Source organism: Scyliorhinus torazame, chromosome 6 (genome assembly GCF_047496885.1).
Source record: "Scyliorhinus torazame isolate Kashiwa2021f chromosome 6, sScyTor2.1, whole genome shotgun sequence".
Taxonomy (NCBI): Eukaryota; Metazoa; Chordata; class Chondrichthyes; order Carcharhiniformes; family Scyliorhinidae; genus Scyliorhinus; species Scyliorhinus torazame.
The window spans coordinates 12,959,544-12,977,964 of NC_092712.1; the positions used below are offsets into that span (position 1 = coordinate 12,959,544).

Consider the following 18,421-nt stretch of genomic DNA (forward strand, 5'->3'; position numbering starts at 1 on the left):
ATGGGCACAGTGTAGAGGCAGCTTTGCTCTGTTTCCAACCCCGTGCTGTACCTGTCCTGGGGGTATTTGATGGGGACAGTGTAGAGCGAGCTTTACTCTGTGTCTTCCCCCGTAAAGTACCTGTCCTGGGAGTGTTTGATGGGGACAGTGTAGAGCGAGCTTTACTCTGTATCTAACCCCGTGCTGTACTTGTCCTGGGAGTGCTTGATGGGGACAGTGTAGATGGAGCTTTACTCTGTATCTAAACCCGTGCTGTACCTGTCCTGGGTGTGTTTGATGGGGACAGTGTAGAGGGAGCTTTGCTCTGTATCTAACCCCGTGCTGTACCTGTCCTGGGAGTGTTTGATGGGGACAGTGTAGAGGGAGCTTTACTCTGTATCTAAACCCGTGTTGTACCTGTCCTGGGAGTGTTTGATGGGGACAGTGTAGAGGGAGCTTTACTCTGTATCTAACCCCGTGCTGTAACTGTCCTGGGAGTGTTTGATAGAGAAAGGGGTGCCTGGAACTCGCTACCGGAGTAGGTAGTGGAAGCAGGGCCGCTAGGGACATTTAAGGGGCATCTTGACAAATATATGGATAGGATGGGAATAGAAGGATACGGACCCAGGAAGTGTAGACGATTGTAGTTTAGTCGGGCAGCATGGTCGGCACGGGCTTGGAGGGCCGAAGGGCCTGTTCCTGTGCTGTACATTTCTTTGTTCTTTGTTCTTTGGGACAGTGCAGTGGGAGCTTTACTCTGTATCTAACCCTGTGCTGGACCTGTCCTGGGATTGTTTGATGGGGACAGTGTAGATGGAGTTTATTCTGTATCTAACCCCATGCTGTATCTGTCCTGGGAGTGTTTGATGGGGACAGTGTAGAGGGAGCTTTACTCTGTATCTAACCCTGTGCTGTACCTGTCCTGGGAGTGTTTGATGGGGACAGTGTAGAGGGAGCTTTACTCTGTATCTAACCCCGTGCTGTACCTGTCCTGGAGTGTTTGATGGGGACAGTGTAGAGGGAGCTTTACTCTGTATCTAACCCCGTGCTGTACCTGTCCTGGAGTGTTTGATGGGGACAGTGCAGAGGGAGCTTTTCTCTGTATCTAACCCTGTGCTGTACCTGTCCTGGGAGTGTTTGATAGAGAAAGGGTTGCCTGGAACTCACTACCGGAGTAGGTAGTGGAAGCAGGGACGATAGGGACATTTAAGGGGCATCTTGACAAATATATGAATAGGATGGGAATAGAAGGATACGCACCCAGGAAGTGTAGAAGATTGTAGTTTAGTCGGGCAGCATGGGACAGTGTAGAGGGAGCTTTACTCTGTACCTCTCAACCCCGTGCTGTACCTGTCCAGGGAGTGTTTGATGGGGACAGTGGAGAGGGAGCTTTACTCTGTATCTACCCCCGTGCTGTACCTGTCCTGGGAGTGTTTGATGGTGACAGTGTAGAGGGAGCTTTCCTCTGTATCTAACCCTGTACTGTACCTGTCCTGGGTGTGTTTGATGGGGACAGTGTAGAGGGAGCTTTAGTCTGTATCTAACCCTGTACTGTACCTGTCCTAGGAATGTTTGATGGGGACAGTGTAGAGGGAGCTTTACTCTGTATCTAACGCCGTGCTGTACCTGTCCTGGGTGTGTTTGATGGGGACAGTGTAGAGGGAGCTTTACTCTGTATCTAACCCCGTACTGTACCTGTCCTGGGAGTGTTTGATGGGGACAGTGTAGAGGGAGCTTTACTCTGTATCTAACCCCGTGCTGTACCTGTCCTGGGAATGTTTGATGGGGACAGTGTAGAGGGAGCTTTACTCTGTATCTAACGCCGTGCTGTACCTTACCTGGGAGTCTTTGATGGGGACAGTGTAGAGGGAGCTTTACTCTGTGTCTAACCCCGTGAAGTACCTGTCCTGGGAGTGTTTGATGGGGACAGTGTTGAGGGAGCTTTACTCTGTATCGAACCCCGTGCTGTCCCTGTCCTGGGAGTGCTTGATGGGGACAGTGTAGAGGGAGCTTTGCTCTATATCTAACCCCGTGCTGTACCTGTCCAGGGAGTGTTTGATGGTACAGTTCAGAGGGAGCTTTACTCTGTATCTAACCCCGTGCTGTACCTGTCCTGGGGGTATTTGGTGGGCACAGTGTAGAGGGAGATTTACTCTGTATCTAACCCCGTGATGTACCTGTCCTGCGAGTGTTTGATGGGGACAGTGTAGAGGGAGCTTTACTCTGTATCTAACCCCGTGCTGTTCCTGTCCTGGGAGTGTTTGTTGGGGACAGTGTAGAGGGAGCTTTGCTCTATATCTAACCCCGTGCTGTACCTACCCAGTGAGTGTTTGATGGGGACAGTGTAGAGGGAGATTTACTCTGTATCAAACCCCGTGATGTACCTGTCCTGGGAGTGTTTGATGGGGACAGTGTAGATGGAGCTTTACTCTGTATCTAAACCCGTGCTGTACCTGTCCTGGGTGTGTTTGATGGGGACAGTGTAGAGGGAGCTTTGCTCTGTATCTAACCCCGTGCTGTACCTGTCCTGGGAGTGTTTGATGGGGACAGTGTAGAGGGAGCTTTGCTCTGTATCTAACCCCGTGCTGTACCTGTCCTGGGAGTGTTTGATGGGTACAGTATAGAGGGAGCTTTACGCTGTATCTCACCCCGTGTTGTACCTGTCCTGGGAGTGTTTGATGGGGACAGTGTAGAGGGAGCTTTACTCTGTATCTAACCCCGTGCTGTAACTGTCCTGGGAGTGTTTGATAGAGAAAGGGTTGCGTGGAACTCGCTACCGGAGGAGGTAGTGGAGGCAGGGACGATAGGGACATTTAAGGGGCATCTTGACAAATATATGAATAGGATGGGAATAGAAGGATACGGACCCAGAAAGTGTAGAAGATTGTAGTTTAGTCGGGCAGCATGGGACAGTGTAGAGGGAGCTTTACTCTGTACCTCTCAACCCCGTGCTGTACCTGTCCTGGGAGTGTTTGATGGGGACAGTGTAGAGGGAGCTTTACTCTGTATCTAACCCCGTGCTGTTCCTGTCCTGGGAGTGTTTGATGGGGACAGTGTAGAGGGAGCTTTACTCTGTATCGAACCCCGTGCTGTACCTGTCCTGGGGGTATTTGATGGGGACAGTGTAGAGGAAGCTTTACTCCGTATCTAAACCCGTGTTGTACCTTTCCTGGGAGTGTTTGATGGGGACAGTGTAGAGGGAGCTTTACTCTGTATCTAACCCCGTGCTGTTCCTGTCCTGGGAGTGTTTGATGGGGACAGTGTAGAGGGAGCTTTACTCTGTACCTAACCCCGTGCTGTACCTGTCCTGGGAGTGTTTGATGGGGACAGTGCAGAGGGAGCTTTACTCTGTGTCTAACCCCATGCTGTACCTGTCCTGGGAGTGTTTGATGGGGACAGTGTAGAGGGAGCTTTACTCTGTATCTAACCCCATGCTGTAACTGTCCTGGGAGTGTTTGATGGGGACAGTGTAGAGGGAGCTTTACTCTGTATCTAACCCCGTGCTGTACGTGTCCTGGGAGTGTTTGATGGGGACAGTGTAGAGGGAGCTTTACTCTGTATCTAACCCTGTGCTGTACCTGTCCTGGGAGTGTTTGATAGAGAAAGGGTTGCCTGGAACTCACTACCGGAGTAGGTAGTGGAAGCAGGGACGATAGGGACATTTAAGGGGCATCTTGACAAATATATGAATAGGATGGGAATAGAAGGATACGCACCCAGGAAGTGTAGAAAATTGTAGTTTAGTCGGGCAGCATGGGACAGTGTAGAGGGAGCTTTACTCTGTACCTCTCAACCCCGTGCTGTACCTGTCCAGGGAGTGTTTGATGGGGACAGTGGAGAGGGAGCTTTACTCTGTATCTACCCCCGTGCTGTACCTGTCCTGGGAGTGTTTGATGGGGACAGTGTAGAGGGAGCTTTACTCTGTATCTAACCCTGTACTGTACCTGTCCTGGGAATGTTTGATGGGGACAGTGTAGAGGGAGCTTTACTCTGTATCTAACGCCGTGCTGCACCTGTCCTGGGTGTGTTCGATGGGGACAGTGTAGAGGGAGTTTTACTCTGTATCTAACCCCGTACTGTGCCTGTCCTGGGAGTGTTTGATGGGGACAGTGTAGAGGGAGCTTTACTCTGTGTCTAACCCCGTGCTGTACCTGTCCTGGGAGTGTTTGATGGGGACAGTGTAGAGGGAGCTTTACTCTGTATCTAACCCCGTGCTGTACCTGTCCTGGGAGTGTTTGATGGGGAGAGTGTAGAGGGAGCTTTACTCTGTATCTAACCCCGTGCTGTACCTGTCCTGGGAATGTTTGATGGGGACAGTGTAGAGGGAGCTTTACTCTGTATCTAACCCCGTGCTGTTCCTGTCCTGGAGTGTTTGATGGGGACAGTGCAGAGGGAGCTTTACTCTGTATCTAACCCTGTGCTGTACCTGTCCTGGGAGTGTTTGATGGGGACAGTGTAGATGGAGCTTTACTCTGTATCTAACCCCATGATGTATCTGTCCTGGGAGTGCTTGATGGGGACAGTGTAGAGGGAGCTTTGCTCTATATCTAACCCCGTGCTGTCCCTGTCCAGGGAGTGTTTGATGGTACAGTTCAGAGGGAGCTTTACTCTGTATCTAACCCCGTGCTGTACCTGTCCTGGGAGTGTTTGATGGGGACAGTGTAGAGGGAGCTTTACTCTGTATCTAACCCCGTGCTGTACCTGTCCTGGGGGTATTTGATGGGCACAGTGTAGAGGGAGATTTACTCTGTATCTAACCCCGTGATGTACCTGTCCTGCGAGTGTTTGATGGGGACAGTGTAGAGGGAGCTTTACTCTGTAACTAACCCCGTGCTGTTCCTGTCCTGGGAGTGTTTGTTGGGGACAGTGTAGAGGGAGCTTTGCTCTATATCTAACCCCGTGCTGTACCTGCCCAGGGAGTGTTTGATGGGGACAGTGTAGAGGGAGATTTACTCTGTATCTAACCCCGTGATGTACCTGTCCTGGGAGTGTTTGATGGGGACAGTGTAGAGGGAGCTTTACTCTGTATCTAACCCCGTGCTGTACCTGTCCTGGGGGTATTTGATGGGGACAGTGTAGAGGGAGCTTTACTCTGTATCTAACCCCGTGCTGTGCCTGTCCTGGGGGTATTTGATGGGGACAGTGTAGAGGGAGCTTTACTCTGTATCTAACCCCGTGATGTACCTGTCCTGGGAGTGTTTGCTGGGGACAGTGAAGACGGAGCTTTACTCTCTATCTAACCCCGTGCTGTACCTGTCCTGGGAGTGTTTGATCGGGACAGTGTAGAGGGAGCTTTACTCTGTATCTAACCACGTGCTGCACCTGTCCTGGGAGTGTTTGATGGGGACAGTGTGGCGGGTGCTTTCCTCGGTATCTAACCCCGTGCAATACCTGTCCTGGGAGTGTTTCATGGGGACAATGTAGAGGGAGCTTTACTCTGTATCTAACCCCGTGCTGTACCTGTCCTGGGCGTGTTTGATGGGGACAGTGTAGATGGAATTTTACTCTGTATCTAACCCCGTGCTGTACCTGTCCTGGGAGTGTTTGATGGGGACAATGTCGAGGGAGCTTTACTCTGTATCTAACCCCGTGCTGTACTTGTCCTGGGAGTGTTTATGGGGACAGTGTAGAGGGAGCTTTACTCTGTATCTAACCCCGTGCTGTACCTGTCCTGGGAGTGTTTGATGGGGACAGTGTAGAGGAAGCTTTACTCTGTATCTATCCCCGTGCTGTACCTGTCCTGGGAGTGTTTGATGGGGACAGTGTAGAGGGAGCTTTACTCTGTATTTAACCCCGTGCTGTACCTGTCCTGGGAGTGTTTGATGGGGACAGTGTAGAGGGAGCTTTACTCTGTATCTAACCACGTGCTGTACCTGTCTTGGGAGTGTTTGATGGGGACAGTGTAGAGGGAGCTTTACTCTGTATCTAACCCCGTGCTGTACCTGTCCTGGGAGTGTTTGATGGGGACAGTGTAGAGGGAGCTTTACTCTGTATCTAACCCCGTGCTGTACCTGTCCTGGGCGTGTTTGATGGGGACAGTGTAGATGGAATTTTACTCTGTATCTAACCCCGTGCTGTACCTGTCCTGGGAGCGTTTGATGGGGACAATGTAGAGGGAGCTTTACTCTGTATCTAACCACGTGCTGTGCCTGTCCTGAGAGTGTTTGATGGGGACTGTGTAGAGGGAGCTTTACTCTGTATCTAACCCCGTGCTGTACCTGTCCTGGGAGTGTTTGATGGGCACAGTTTAGAGGCAGCTTTGCTCTGTTTCTAACCCCGTGCTGTACCTGTCCTGGGGGTATTTGATGGGGACAGTGTAAAGGGAGCTTTACTCTGTGTCTTCCCCCGTGAAGTACCTGTCCTGGGAGTGTTTGATGGGGACAGTTTAGAGCGAGCTTTACTCTGTATCTAACCCCGTGCTGTACGTGTCCTGGGAGTGCTTGATGGGGACAGTGTAGATGGAGCTTTACTCTGTATCTAAACCCGTCCTGCACCTGTCCTGGGAGTGTTTGATGGGGACAGTGTAGAGGGAGCTTTACTCTGTATCTAACCCCGTGCTGTACCTGTCCTGGGCGTGTTTGATGGGGACAGTGTAGATGGAATTTTACTCTGTATCTAACCCCGTGCTGTACCTGTCCTGGGAGTGTTTGATGGGGACAATGTAGAGGGAGCTTTACTCTGTATCTAACCACGTGCTGTGCCTGTCCTTAGAGTGTTTGATGGGGACTGTGTAGAGGGAGCTTTACTCTGTATCTAACCCCGTGCTGTACCTGTCCTGGGAGTGTTTGATGGGCACAGTTTAGAGGCAGCTTTGCTCTGTTTCTAACCCCGTGCTGTACCTGTCCTGGGGGTATTTGATGCGGACAGTGTAAAGGGAGCTTTACTCTGTGTCTTCCCCCGTGAAGTACCTGTCCTGGGAGTGTTTGATGGGGACAGTTTAGAGCGAGCTTTACTCTGTATCTAACCCCGTGCTGTACGTGTCCTGGGAGTGCTTGATGGGGACAGTGTAGATGGAGCTTTACTCTGTATCTAAACCCGTGCTGCACCTGTCCTGGGAGTGTTTGATGGGGACAGTGTAGAGGGAGCTATACTCTGTATCTAACACCGTGCAGTCTCTGTCCTGGGAGTGTTTGATGGGGACAGTGTAGAGGTAGCTTTACTCTGTATCTAAACCCGTGCTGTACCTGTCCTGCGAGTGTTTGATGGGGACAGTGTAGAGGGAGCTTTGCTCTGTATCTAACCCCGTACTGTACCTGTCCTGGGAGTGTTTGATGGGGACAGTGTAGAGGGAGCTTTACTCTGTATCTAACCCCGTGCTGTACCTGTCCTGGGAGTGTTTGATGGGGACAGTGTCGAGGGAGCTTTACTCTGTATCTAACCCTGTGCTGTACCTGTCCTGGGAGTGTTTGATGGGGACAGTGTAGAGGGAGCTTTACTCTGTATCTAACCCTGTGCTGTAACTGTCCTGGGAGTGTTTGATGGGGACAGTGTAGAGGGAGCTTTACTCTGTATCTAACCCCGTGCTGTAACTGTCCTGGGAGTGTTTGATAGAGAAAGGGGTGCCTGGAACTCGCTACCGGAGTAGGTAGTGGAAGCAGGGCCGCTAGGGACATTTAAGGGGCATCTTGACAAATATATGGATAGGATGGGAATAGAAGGATACGGACCCAGGAAGTGTAGACGATTGTAGTTTAGTCGGGCAGCATCGTCGGCACGGGCTTGGAGGGCCGAAGGGCCTGTTCCTGTGCTGTACATTTCTTTGTTCTCTGTTCTTTGGGACAGTGCAGTGGGAGCTTTACTCTGTATCTAACCCTGTGCTGGACCTGTCCTGGGAGTGTTTGATGGGGACAGTGTAGATGGAGTTTATTCTGTATCTAACCCCATGCTGTATCTGTCCTGGGAGTGTTTGATGGGGACAGTGTAGTGGGAGCTTTACTCTGTATCTAACCCTGTGCTGTACCTGTCCTGGGAGTGTTTGATGGGGACAGTGTAGAGGGAGCTTTACTCTGTATCTAACCCCGTGCTGTACCTGTCCTGGGAGTGTTTGATGGGGACAGTGTAGAGGAAGATTTACTCTGTATCTAACCCTGTGCTGGACCTGTCTTGGGAGTGTTTGATGGGGACAGTGTAGAGGGAGCTTTACTCTGTATCTAACCCTGTGCTGGACCTGTCTTGGGAGTGTTTGATGGGGACAGTGTAGAGGGAGCTTTACTCTGTATCTAACCCCGTGCTGTATCTGTCCTGGGAGTGTTTGATGGGGACAGTGGAGAGGAAGATTTACTCTGTATCTAACCCTGTGCTGGACCTGTCCTGGGAGTGTTTGATGGGGACAGTGTAGATGGAGTTTATTCTGTATCTAACCCCATGCTGTATCTGTCCTGGGAGTGTTTGATGGGGACAGTGTAGAGGGAGCTTTACTCTGTATCTAACCCCGTGCTGTACCTGTCCTGGAGTGTTTGATGGGGACAGTGTAGAGGGAGCTTTACTCTGTATCTAACCCCGTGCTGTACCTGTCCTGGAGTGTTTGATGGGGACAGTGCAGAGGGAGCTTTACTCTGTATCTAACCCTGTGCTGTACCTGTCCTGGGAGTGTTTGATGGGGACAGTGTAGATGGAGCTTTACTCTGTATCTAACCCCATGATGTATCTGTCCTGGGAGTGCTTGATGGGGACAGTGTAGAGGGAGCTTTGCTCTATATCTAACCCCGTGCTGTCCCTGTCCAGGGAGTGTTTGATGGTACAGTTCAGAGGGAGCTTTACTCTGTATCTAACCCCGTGCTGTACCTGTCCTGGGAGTGTTTGATGGGGACAGTGTAGAGGGAGCTTTACTCTGTATCTAACCCCGTGCTGTACCTGTCCTGGGGGTATTTGATGGGCACAGTGTAGAGGGAGATTTACTCTGTATCTAACCCCGTGATGTACCTGTCCTGCGAGTGTTTGATGGGGACAGTGTAGAGGGAGCTTTACTCTGTAACTAACCCCGTGCTGTTCCTGTCCTGGGAGTGTTTGTTGGGGACAGTGTAGAGGGAGCTTTGCTCTATATCTAACCCCGTGCTGTACCTGCCCAGGGAGTGTTTGATGGGGACAGTGTAGAGGGAGATTTACTCTGTATCTAACCCCGTGATGTACCTGTCCTGGGAGTGTTTGATGGGGACAGTGTAGAGGGAGCTTTACTCTGTATCTAACCCCGTGCTGTACCTGTCCTGGGGGTATTTGATGGGGACAGTGTAGAGGGAGCTTTACTCTGTATCTAACCCCGTGCTGTGCCTGTCCTGGGGGTATTTGATGGGGACAGTGTAGAGGGAGCTTTACTCTGTATCTAACCCCGTGATGTACCTGTCCTGGGAGTGTTTGCTGGGGACAGTGAAGACGGAGCTTTACTCTCTATCTAACCCCGTGCTGTACCTGTCCTGGGAGTGTTTGATCGGGACAGTGTAGAGGGAGCTTTACTCTGTATCTAACCACGTGCTGCACCTGTCCTGGGAGTGTTTGATGGGGACAGTGTGGCGGGTGCTTTCCTCGGTATCTAACCCCGTGCAATACCTGTCCTGGGAGTGTTTCATGGGGACAATGTAGAGGGAGCTTTACTCTGTATCTAACCCCGTGCTGTACCTGTCCTGGGCGTGTTTGATGGGGACAGTGTAGATGGAATTTTACTCTGTATCTAACCCCGTGCTGTACCTGTCCTGGGAGTGTTTGATGGGGACAATGTCGAGGGAGCTTTACTCTGTATCTAACCCCGTGCTGTACTTGTCCTGGGAGTGTTTATGGGGACAGTGTAGAGGGAGCTTTACTCTGTATCTAACCCCGTGCTGTACCTGTCCTGGGAGTGTTTGATGGGGACAGTGTAGAGGAAGCTTTACTCTGTATCTATCCCCGAGCTGTACCTGTCCTGGGAGTGTTTGATGGGGACAGTGCAGAGGGAGCTTTACTCTGTATCTAACCCCGTGCTGTACCTGTCCTGGGAGTGTTTGATGGGGACAGTGTAGAGGGAGCTTTACTCTGTATCTAACCACGTGCTGTACCTGTCTTGGGCGTGTTTGATGGGGACAGTGTAGAGGGAGCTTTACTCTGTATCTAACCCCGTGCTGTACCTGTCCTGGGAGTGTTTGATGGGGACAGTGTAGAGGGAGCTTTACTCTGTATCTAACCCCGTGCTGTACCTGTCCTGGGCGTGTTTGATGGGGACAGTGTAGATGGAATTTTACTCTGTATCTAACCCCGTGCTGTACCTGTCCTGGGAGTGTTTGATGGGGACAATGTAGAGGGAGCTTTACTCTGTATCTAACCACGTGCTGTGCCTGTCCTGAGAGTGTTTGATGGGGACTGTGTAGAGGGAGCTTTACTCTGTATCTAACCCCGTGCTGTACCTGTCCTGGGAGTGTTTGATGGGCACAGTTTAGAGGCAGCTTTGCTCTGTTTCTAACCCCGTGCTGTACCTGTCCTGGGGGTATTTGATGGGGACAGTGTAAAGGGAGCTTTACTCTGTGTCTTCCCCCGTGAAGTACCTGTCCTGGGAGTGTTTGATGGGGACAGTTTAGAGCGAGCTTTACTCTGTATCTAACCCCGTGCTGTACGTGTCCTGGGAGTGCTTGATGGGGACAGTGTAGATGGAGCTTTACTCTGTATCTAAACCCGTGCTGCACCTGTCCTGGGAGTGTTTGATGGGGACAGTGTAGAGGGAGCTTTACTCTGTATCTAACCCCGTGCTGTCCCTGTCCTGGGAGTGTTTGATGGGGACAGTGTAGAGGGAGCTATACTCTGTATCTAACACCGTGCAGTCTCTGTCCTGGGAGTGTTTGATGGGGACAGTGTAGAGGGAGCTTTACTCTGTATCTAAACCCGTGCTGTACCTGTCCTGCGAGTGTTTGATGGGGACAGTGTAGAGGGAGCTTTGCTCTGTATCTAACCCCGTACTGTACCTGTCCTGGGAGTGTTTGATGGGGACAGTGTAGAGGGAGCTTTACTCTGTATCTAACCCCGTGCTGTACCTGTCCTGGGAGTGTTTGATGGGGACAGTGTCGAGGGAGCTTTACTCTGTATCTAACCCTGTGCTGTACCTGTCCTGGGAGTGTTTGATGGGGACAGTGTAGAGGGAGCTTTACTCTGTATCTAACCCCGTGCTGTAACTGTCCTGGGAGTGTTTGATAGAGAAAGGGGTGCCTGGAACTCGCTACCGGAGTAGGTAGTGGAAGCAGGGACGATAGGGACATTTAAGGGGCATCTTGACAAATATATGGATAGGATGGGAATAGAAGGATACGGACCCAGGAAGTGTAGACGATTGTAGTTTAGTCGGGCAGCATGGTCGGCACGGGCTTGGAGGGCCGAAGGGCCTGTTCCTGTGCTGTACATTTCTTTGTTCTTTGTTCTTTGGGACAGTGCAGTGGGAGCTTTACTCTGTATCTAACCCTGTGCTGGACCTGTCCTGGGAGTGTTTGATGGGGACAGTGTAGATGGAGTTTATTCTGTATCTAACCCCATGCTGTATCTGTCCTGGGAGTGTTTGATGGGGACAGTGTAGAGGGAGCTTTACTCTGTATCTAACCCCGTGCTGTACCTGTCCTGGAGTGTTTGATGGGGATAGTGTAGAGGGAGCTTTACTCTGTATCTAACCCCGTGCTGTACCTGTCCTGGAGTGTTTGATGGGGACAGTGTAGTGGGAGCTTTACTCTGTATCTAACCCTGTGCTGTACCTGTCCTGGGAGTGTTTGATGGGGACAGTGTAGATGGAGCTTTACTCTGTATCTAACCCCATGATGTATCTGTCCTGGGAGTGTTTGATGGGGACAGTGTAGAGGGAGCTTTACTCTGTATCTAACCCTGTGCTGGACCTGTCCTGGGAGTGTTTGATGGGGACAGTGTAGATGGAGTTTATTCTGTATCTAACCCCATGCTGTATCTGTCCTGGGAGTGTTTGATGGGGACAGTGTAGAGGGAGCTTTACTCTGTATCTAACCCCGTGCTGTACCTGTCCTGGAGTGTTTGATGGGGACAGTGTAGTGGGAGCTTTACTCTGTATCTAACCCTGTGCTGTACCTGTCCTGGGAGTGTTTGATGGGGACAGTGTAGATGGAGCTTTACTCTGTATCTAACTCCATGATGTATCTGTCCTGGGAGTGTTTGATGGGGACAGTGTAGAGGGAGCTTTACTCTGTATTTAACCCCGTGCTGTACCTGTCCTGGGAGTGTTTGATGGGGACAGTGTAGAGGGAGCTTTACTCTGTATCTAACCCCGTGCTGTATCTGTCCTGGGAGTTTTTGATGGGGACAGTGCAGAGGGAGCTTTACTCTGTATCTAACCCCGTGCTGTACCTGTCCTGGGAGTGTTTAATGGGGACAGTGTAGAGGGAGCTTTACTCTGTATCTAACCCTGTGCTGTATCTGTCCTGGGAGTGTTTGATGGGGACAGTGTAGAGGGAGATTTACTCTGTATCTAACCCCGTGCTGTACCTCTCCTGGGTGTGTTTGATGGGGACAGTGTAGATGGAGCTTTACTCTGTATCTAACCTCATGCTGTATCTGTCCTGGGAGTGTTTGATGGGGACAGTGTAGAGGGAGCTTTACTCTGTATTTAACCCCGTGCTGTATCTGTCCTGGGAGTGTTTAATGGGGACAGTGTAGAGGGAGCTTTACTCTGTATCTAACTCCGTGCTGTACCTGTCCTGGGCGTGTTTGATGGGGACAGTGTAGAGGGAGCTTTACTCTGTATCTTACCCCGTGCTGTATCTGTCCTGGGAGTGTTTGATGGGGACAGTGTAGAGGGAGCTTTACTCTGTATCTAACCCCATGCTGTACCTGTCCTGGGAGTGTTTTATGGGGACAGTATAGAGGGAGCTTTACTCTGTATCTAACCCCGTGCTGTACCTGTCCTGGGAGTGTTTGATGGGGACAGTGTAGAGGGAGCTTTACTCTGTATCTAACCCTGTACTGTACCTGTCCTGGGAGTGTTTGATGGGGACAGTGTAGAGGTAGCTTTACTCTGTATCTAACCCCGTGCTGTACCTGTCCTGGGAATGTTTGATGGGGACAGTGTAGAGGGAGCTTTACTCTGTATCTAACGCCGTGCTGTACCTGTCCTGGGAGTGTTTGATGGGGACAGTGTAGAGGGAGCTTTACTCTGTATCTAACCCCGTACTGTACCTGTCCTGGGAGTGTTTGATGGGGATAGTGTAGAGGGAGCTTTACTCTGTGTCTAACCCCGTGCTGTACCTGTCCTGGGAGTGTTTGATGGGGACAGTGTAGAGGGAGCTTTACTCTGTATCTAACCCCGTGCTGTACCTGTCCTGGGAGTGTTTGATGGGGACAGTGTAGAGGGAGCTTTACTCTGTGTCTAACCCCGTGCTGTACCTGTCCTGGGAGTGTTTGATGGGGACAGTGTAGAGGGAGCTTTACTCTGTATCTAACCCCATGCTGTACCTGTCCTGGGAGTGTTTGATGGGGACAGTGTAGAGGGAGCTTTACTCTGTATCTAACCCCGTGCTGTACCTGTCCTGGGAGTGTTTGATGGGGACAGTGTCGATGGAGCTTTATTCTGTATCTAACCCCGTGCTGTACCTGTCCTGGGAGTGTTTGATGGGGACAGTGTAGAGGGAGCTTTACTCTGTATCTAACCTCGTGCTGTACCTGTCCTGGGAGTGTTTGATGGGGACAGTGTCGATGGAGCTTTACTCTGTATCTAACCCCGTGCTGTACCTGTCCTGGGAGTGTTTGATGGGGACAGTGTAGAGGGAGCTTTACTCTGTATCTAACCTCGTGCTGTACCTGTCCTGGGAGTGTTTGATGGGGACAGTGTAGAGGGAGCTTTACTCTTTATCTAACCCCGTGCTGTACCTGTCCTGGGAGTGTTTGATGGGGACAGTGTAGAGGGAGCTTTACTCTTTATCTAACCTCGTGCTGTACTTGTCCTGGGAGTGTTTGATGGGCACAGTGGAGAGGGAGCTTTACTCTGTATCTAACCCCGTGCTGTACCTGTCCTGGGAGTGTTTGATGGGGACAGTGGAGAGGGAACTTTACTCTGTATCTAACCCCGTGCTGTACCTGTCCTGGGAGTGTTTGATGGGGACAGTGTAGAGGGAGCTTTACTCTGTATCTAACCTCGTGCTGTACCTGTCCTGGGAGTGTTTGATGGGGACAGTGTAGAGGGAGCTTTACTCTTTATCTAACCCCGTGCTGTACTTGTCCTGGGAGTGTTTGATGGGGACAGTGTAGAGGGAGCTTTACTCTGTATCTAACCCCGTGCTGTCCCTGTCCTGGGAGTGTTTGATGGGGACAGTGTAGAAGGAGTTTTACTCTGTATCTAACCCCGTGCTGTACCTGTCCTGGGGAGTGTTTGATGGGGACAGTGTCGAGGGAGCTTTACTCTCTATCTAACCCTGTGCTGTACCTGTCCTGGGAGTGTTTGATGGGGACTGTGTAGAGGGAGCTTTACTCTGTATCTAACCCCGTGCTGTACCTGTCCTGGCAGTGATTGATGGGGACAGTGTAGAGGAAGCTTTACTCTGTATCTAACCCCGTGCTGTACCTGTCCTGGGAATGTTTGATGGGGACAGTGTAGAGGGAGCTTTACTCTGTATCTAACGCCATGCTGTACCTGTCCTGGGAGTGTTTGATGGGGACAGTGTAGAGGGAGCTTTACTCTGTATCTAACCCCGTACTGTACCTGTCCTGGGAGTGTTTGATGGGGACAGTGTAGAGGGAGCTTTACTCTGTGTCTAACCCCGTGCTGTACCTGTCCTGGGAGTGTTTGATGGGGACAGTGTAGAGGGAGCTTTACTCTGTATCTAACCCCGTGCTGTACCTGTCCTGGGAGTGTTTGATGGGGACAGTGTAGAGGGAGCTTTACTCTGTGTCTAACCCCGTGCTGTACCTGTCCTGGGAGTGTTTGATGGGGACAGTGTAGAGGGATCTTTACTCTGTATCTAACCCCGTGCTGTACCTGTCCTGGGAGTGTTTGATGGGGACAGTGTAGAGGGAGCTTTACTCTGTATCTAACCCCGTGCTGTACCTGTCCTGGGGGTGTTTGATGGGGACAGTGTCGATGGAGCTTTATTCTGTATCTAACCCCGTGCTGTACCTGTCCTGGGAGTGTTTGATGGGGACAGTGGAGAGGGAACTTTACTCTGTATCTAACCCCGTGCTGTACCTGTCCTGGGAGTGTTTGATGGGGACAGTGTAGAGGGAGCTTTACTCTCTATCTAACCCTGTGCTGTACCTGTCCTGGGAGTGTTTGATGGGGACTGTGTAGAGGGAGCTTTACTCTGTATCTAACCCCGTGCTGTACCTGTCCTGGGAGTGTTTGATGGGGACAGTGTAGAGGGAGCTTTACTCTGTATCTAACCCCGTGCTGTACCTGTCCAGGGAGTGTTTGATGGGGACAGTGTAGAGGGAGCTTTACTCTGTATCTAACCCCGTGCTGTACCTGTCCTGGGAGTGTTTGATGGGGACAGTGTAGAGGAGCTTTACTCTGTATCTAACCCCGTGCTGTACGTGTCCTGGGAGTGTTTGATGGGGACAGTGTAGAGGGAGCTTTACTCTGTATCTAACCCCGTGCTGTCCCTGTCCTGGGAGTGTTTGATGGGGACAGTGTAGAAGGAGTTTTACTCTGTATCTAACCCCGTGCTGTACCTGTCCTGGGGAGTGTTTGATGGGGACAGTGTAGAGGGAGCTTTACTCTGTATCTAACTCCGTGCTGTACCTGTCCTGGGAGTGTTTGATGGGGACAGTGTAGAGGGAGCTTTACTCTGTATCTAACCCCGTGCTGTACCTGTCCTGGGGAGTGTTTGATGGGGACAGTGTAGAGGGAGCTTTACTCTGTATCTAACTCCGTGCTGTACCTGTCCTGGGAGTGTTTGATGGGGACAGTGTAGAGGGAGCTTTACTCTGTATCTAACCCCGTGCTGTACCTGTCCTGGGAGTGTTTGATGGGGACAGTGTAGAGGGAGCTTTACTCTGTATCTAACTCCGTGCTGTACCTGTCCTGGGGAGTGTTTGATGGGGACAGTGTAGAGGGAGCTTTACTCTGTATCTAACCCCGTGCTGTACCTGTCCGAGAGTGTTTGATGGGGACAGTGTAGAGGGAGATTTACTCTGTATCTAACCCCGTGTTGTACCTGTCCTGGGAGTGTTTGATGGGGACAGTGTAGAGGGAGCTTTACTCTGTATCTAACCCCGTGCTGTACCTGTCCTGGGAGTGTTGGATGGGGACAGTGTTGAGGGAGCTTTACTCTGTATCTAACCCCGTGCTGTACCTGTCCAGGGAGTGTTTGATGGGGACAGTGTAGAGGGAGCTTTACTCTGTATCTAACCCCGTGCTGTACCTGTCCTGGGAGTGTTTGATGGGGACAGTGTAGAGGGAGCTTTACTCTGTATCTAACCCCGTGCTGTACCTGTCCTGGGAGTGTTTGCCGGATGATCAGGAGACCTGGAGCCCACCATCTCTCACACACAATTGAACAAAACGATGTGGTTTCCCGTGATGGAGTTTTCTTTCGAATTCCTTTGCACACAGGGTCGAACTCCTGCTGATTGTTGCAGACAGTGGAGCAGAGATGTTAAAGTGGAACCCCGCCCGGAGACGGGAGGGAAATGTGCCGCTGTGCTGAGCATCCTGGAGGATGCCCTGCTTCACATCAACACAACAATTCAAACAGACCCCGGTTAGTGCACTGCGCGACAGAGCGCCCAAACCTCGCTCCCCATTCACTCAATAATCCGCTCCACCTCAGGCCTTCACCCGTGATTCAGCAGCGTGTTGACGGTTTGAAATTGGGGAAGACTGCAGGCAGCTTGTGCGCACAGCAAGATCCCGCAAAGAGCAATGCGTTGATGGCCAGATAACCCTTCATTGATGTGGGCATCATTGGCAACATCAACTCTATTGCCCTGCCTTTAATGCCCCTTGGGAAGGTAGAAGCCTTCTTGGATAGAGTGACCCCGAGCCGGGATCGAACCTGGGACCTCGGTGCCGTGAGGCCGCAATGTTAACCCACTGCGCTACCTTGCTGCCCCAAATGAGGACCTTTTGAAGGAAAATTTAACATTAAATGAATTAAATTCAGAGAAGTGTGTTGTCCGGTTTCTAACCCTCAGTGACGTATTCCCTTGTCGGGATGCCTGTCCTGCCGGCGTTCCGGGTGTGTACTCCAGCACAGCTGGGCTGACCACCCACAGGGGCGGCACGGTGGCACAGTGGTTAGCACTGCTGCCTCACAGCGCCAGGAACCCGGGTTCAATTCCGGCCTCGGGTGACTGTGTGGAGGTTGCACGTTCTCAGTTACGTTTCACAGTAACTTCATTGCAGTGTTAATATAAGCCTGCATGTGACAATAAAAGATGAATAAGTTATTAAAATTCTCCCTGTGTCTGTGTGGGTTTCCTCTGGGAGCTCCGAAAATGCACAGGTTAGGTGGATTGGCCATGATGAATTGCTCCTTAGTGTCCAGACATTTAGGTAGGGTTACGGGGATAGGTGGGGTGCTCTTTCAGAGGATCAGTGCAGACTCAATGGGCCGAATGGCCTCCTTCTGCACTGTATTGATTCTATGATTATATAACCTGGTGGGTAAAGATAAGAAGTGATATCCTTTGGCCTACAAAGCCATGAAAATAAAAAGGGTTGTTACAACTACCCCAGCTGCAGAAACGCTGGCTCTGATAGGTATGGGCCGGGATTGTCTGAAATCCGGCCAACTGTTGACACCGGCGTCAAAACCGGCGCGAGCAACTCCGGCGTCAACGGGCCTCCAGGCCCAGGCATTCTCCCCTTCCCAGGGGGCTAGTACGGATGTGGGGTCCGGCGCTCGGAAGCCAGCGCGGCACGGCCAGCATGGGTCTGTGCATGCGTGTGTGTTCCCGTCTCCGCGCCGGCCCCCAGGCAATATGGCGGAGCGCTACAAGGGCCCGGCACGGAGGAACCCACGCCCCTCATGGAATTAGCACGCTCGCCGATCAGAAGGCCCCGATCACGGGCCCAGCCATCATGGAGGCCCCCTCCCCCCCCGGAGTGGTATCTCCTCCCCACCCCCCCCAGAGTGGTATCTCCCCGCGCACCCCCCCCCGGAGTGGTATCTCCCCCGCCCCCACCCACCCCGGAGTGGTTTCTCCTCCCCCCCCCCCCCCGAGTGGTATCTCCCCGCACCCCCCCCCCCCGGAATGGTATCTCCCCCGCCCCCACCCACCCCGGAGTGGTTTCTCCTCCCCCCCCCCGGAGTGGTATCTCCCCGCACCCCCCCCCCCCCCCCCCGGAGTGGAATCTCCCCCGCCCACCCCGGAGTGGTTTCTCCTCCCCCCCCCCCGGACTGGTATCTCCCTGCCCCCCCCCCCGGAGTGGTTTCTCCTCCCCCCCCCCCCAGAGTAGTATCTCCCTCCCCCCCCCCCCGGACTGGTATCTCCTCGCCCTCCCCCCCCGGAGTGGTATCTCACTGCCCCCCTGCCCCGGAGT

The 18,421-nt window shown here is 52.0% G+C and overlaps 1 protein-coding gene across 1 annotated transcript in view; it reads left to right on the forward strand.

Annotated features, from left to right (window-relative positions):
* LOC140424673 (tonsoku-like protein) overlaps positions 1-18,421 on the forward strand; it is a 473,953-nt gene that overhangs the window by 439,894 nt on the left and 15,638 nt on the right. The window contains exon 16 of the mRNA XM_072507940.1: positions 16,490-16,637. Within this exon, the coding sequence (XP_072364041.1) occupies positions 16,490-16,637 (148 nt within the window). The remainder of the gene's footprint in view (positions 1-16,489; positions 16,638-18,421) is intronic.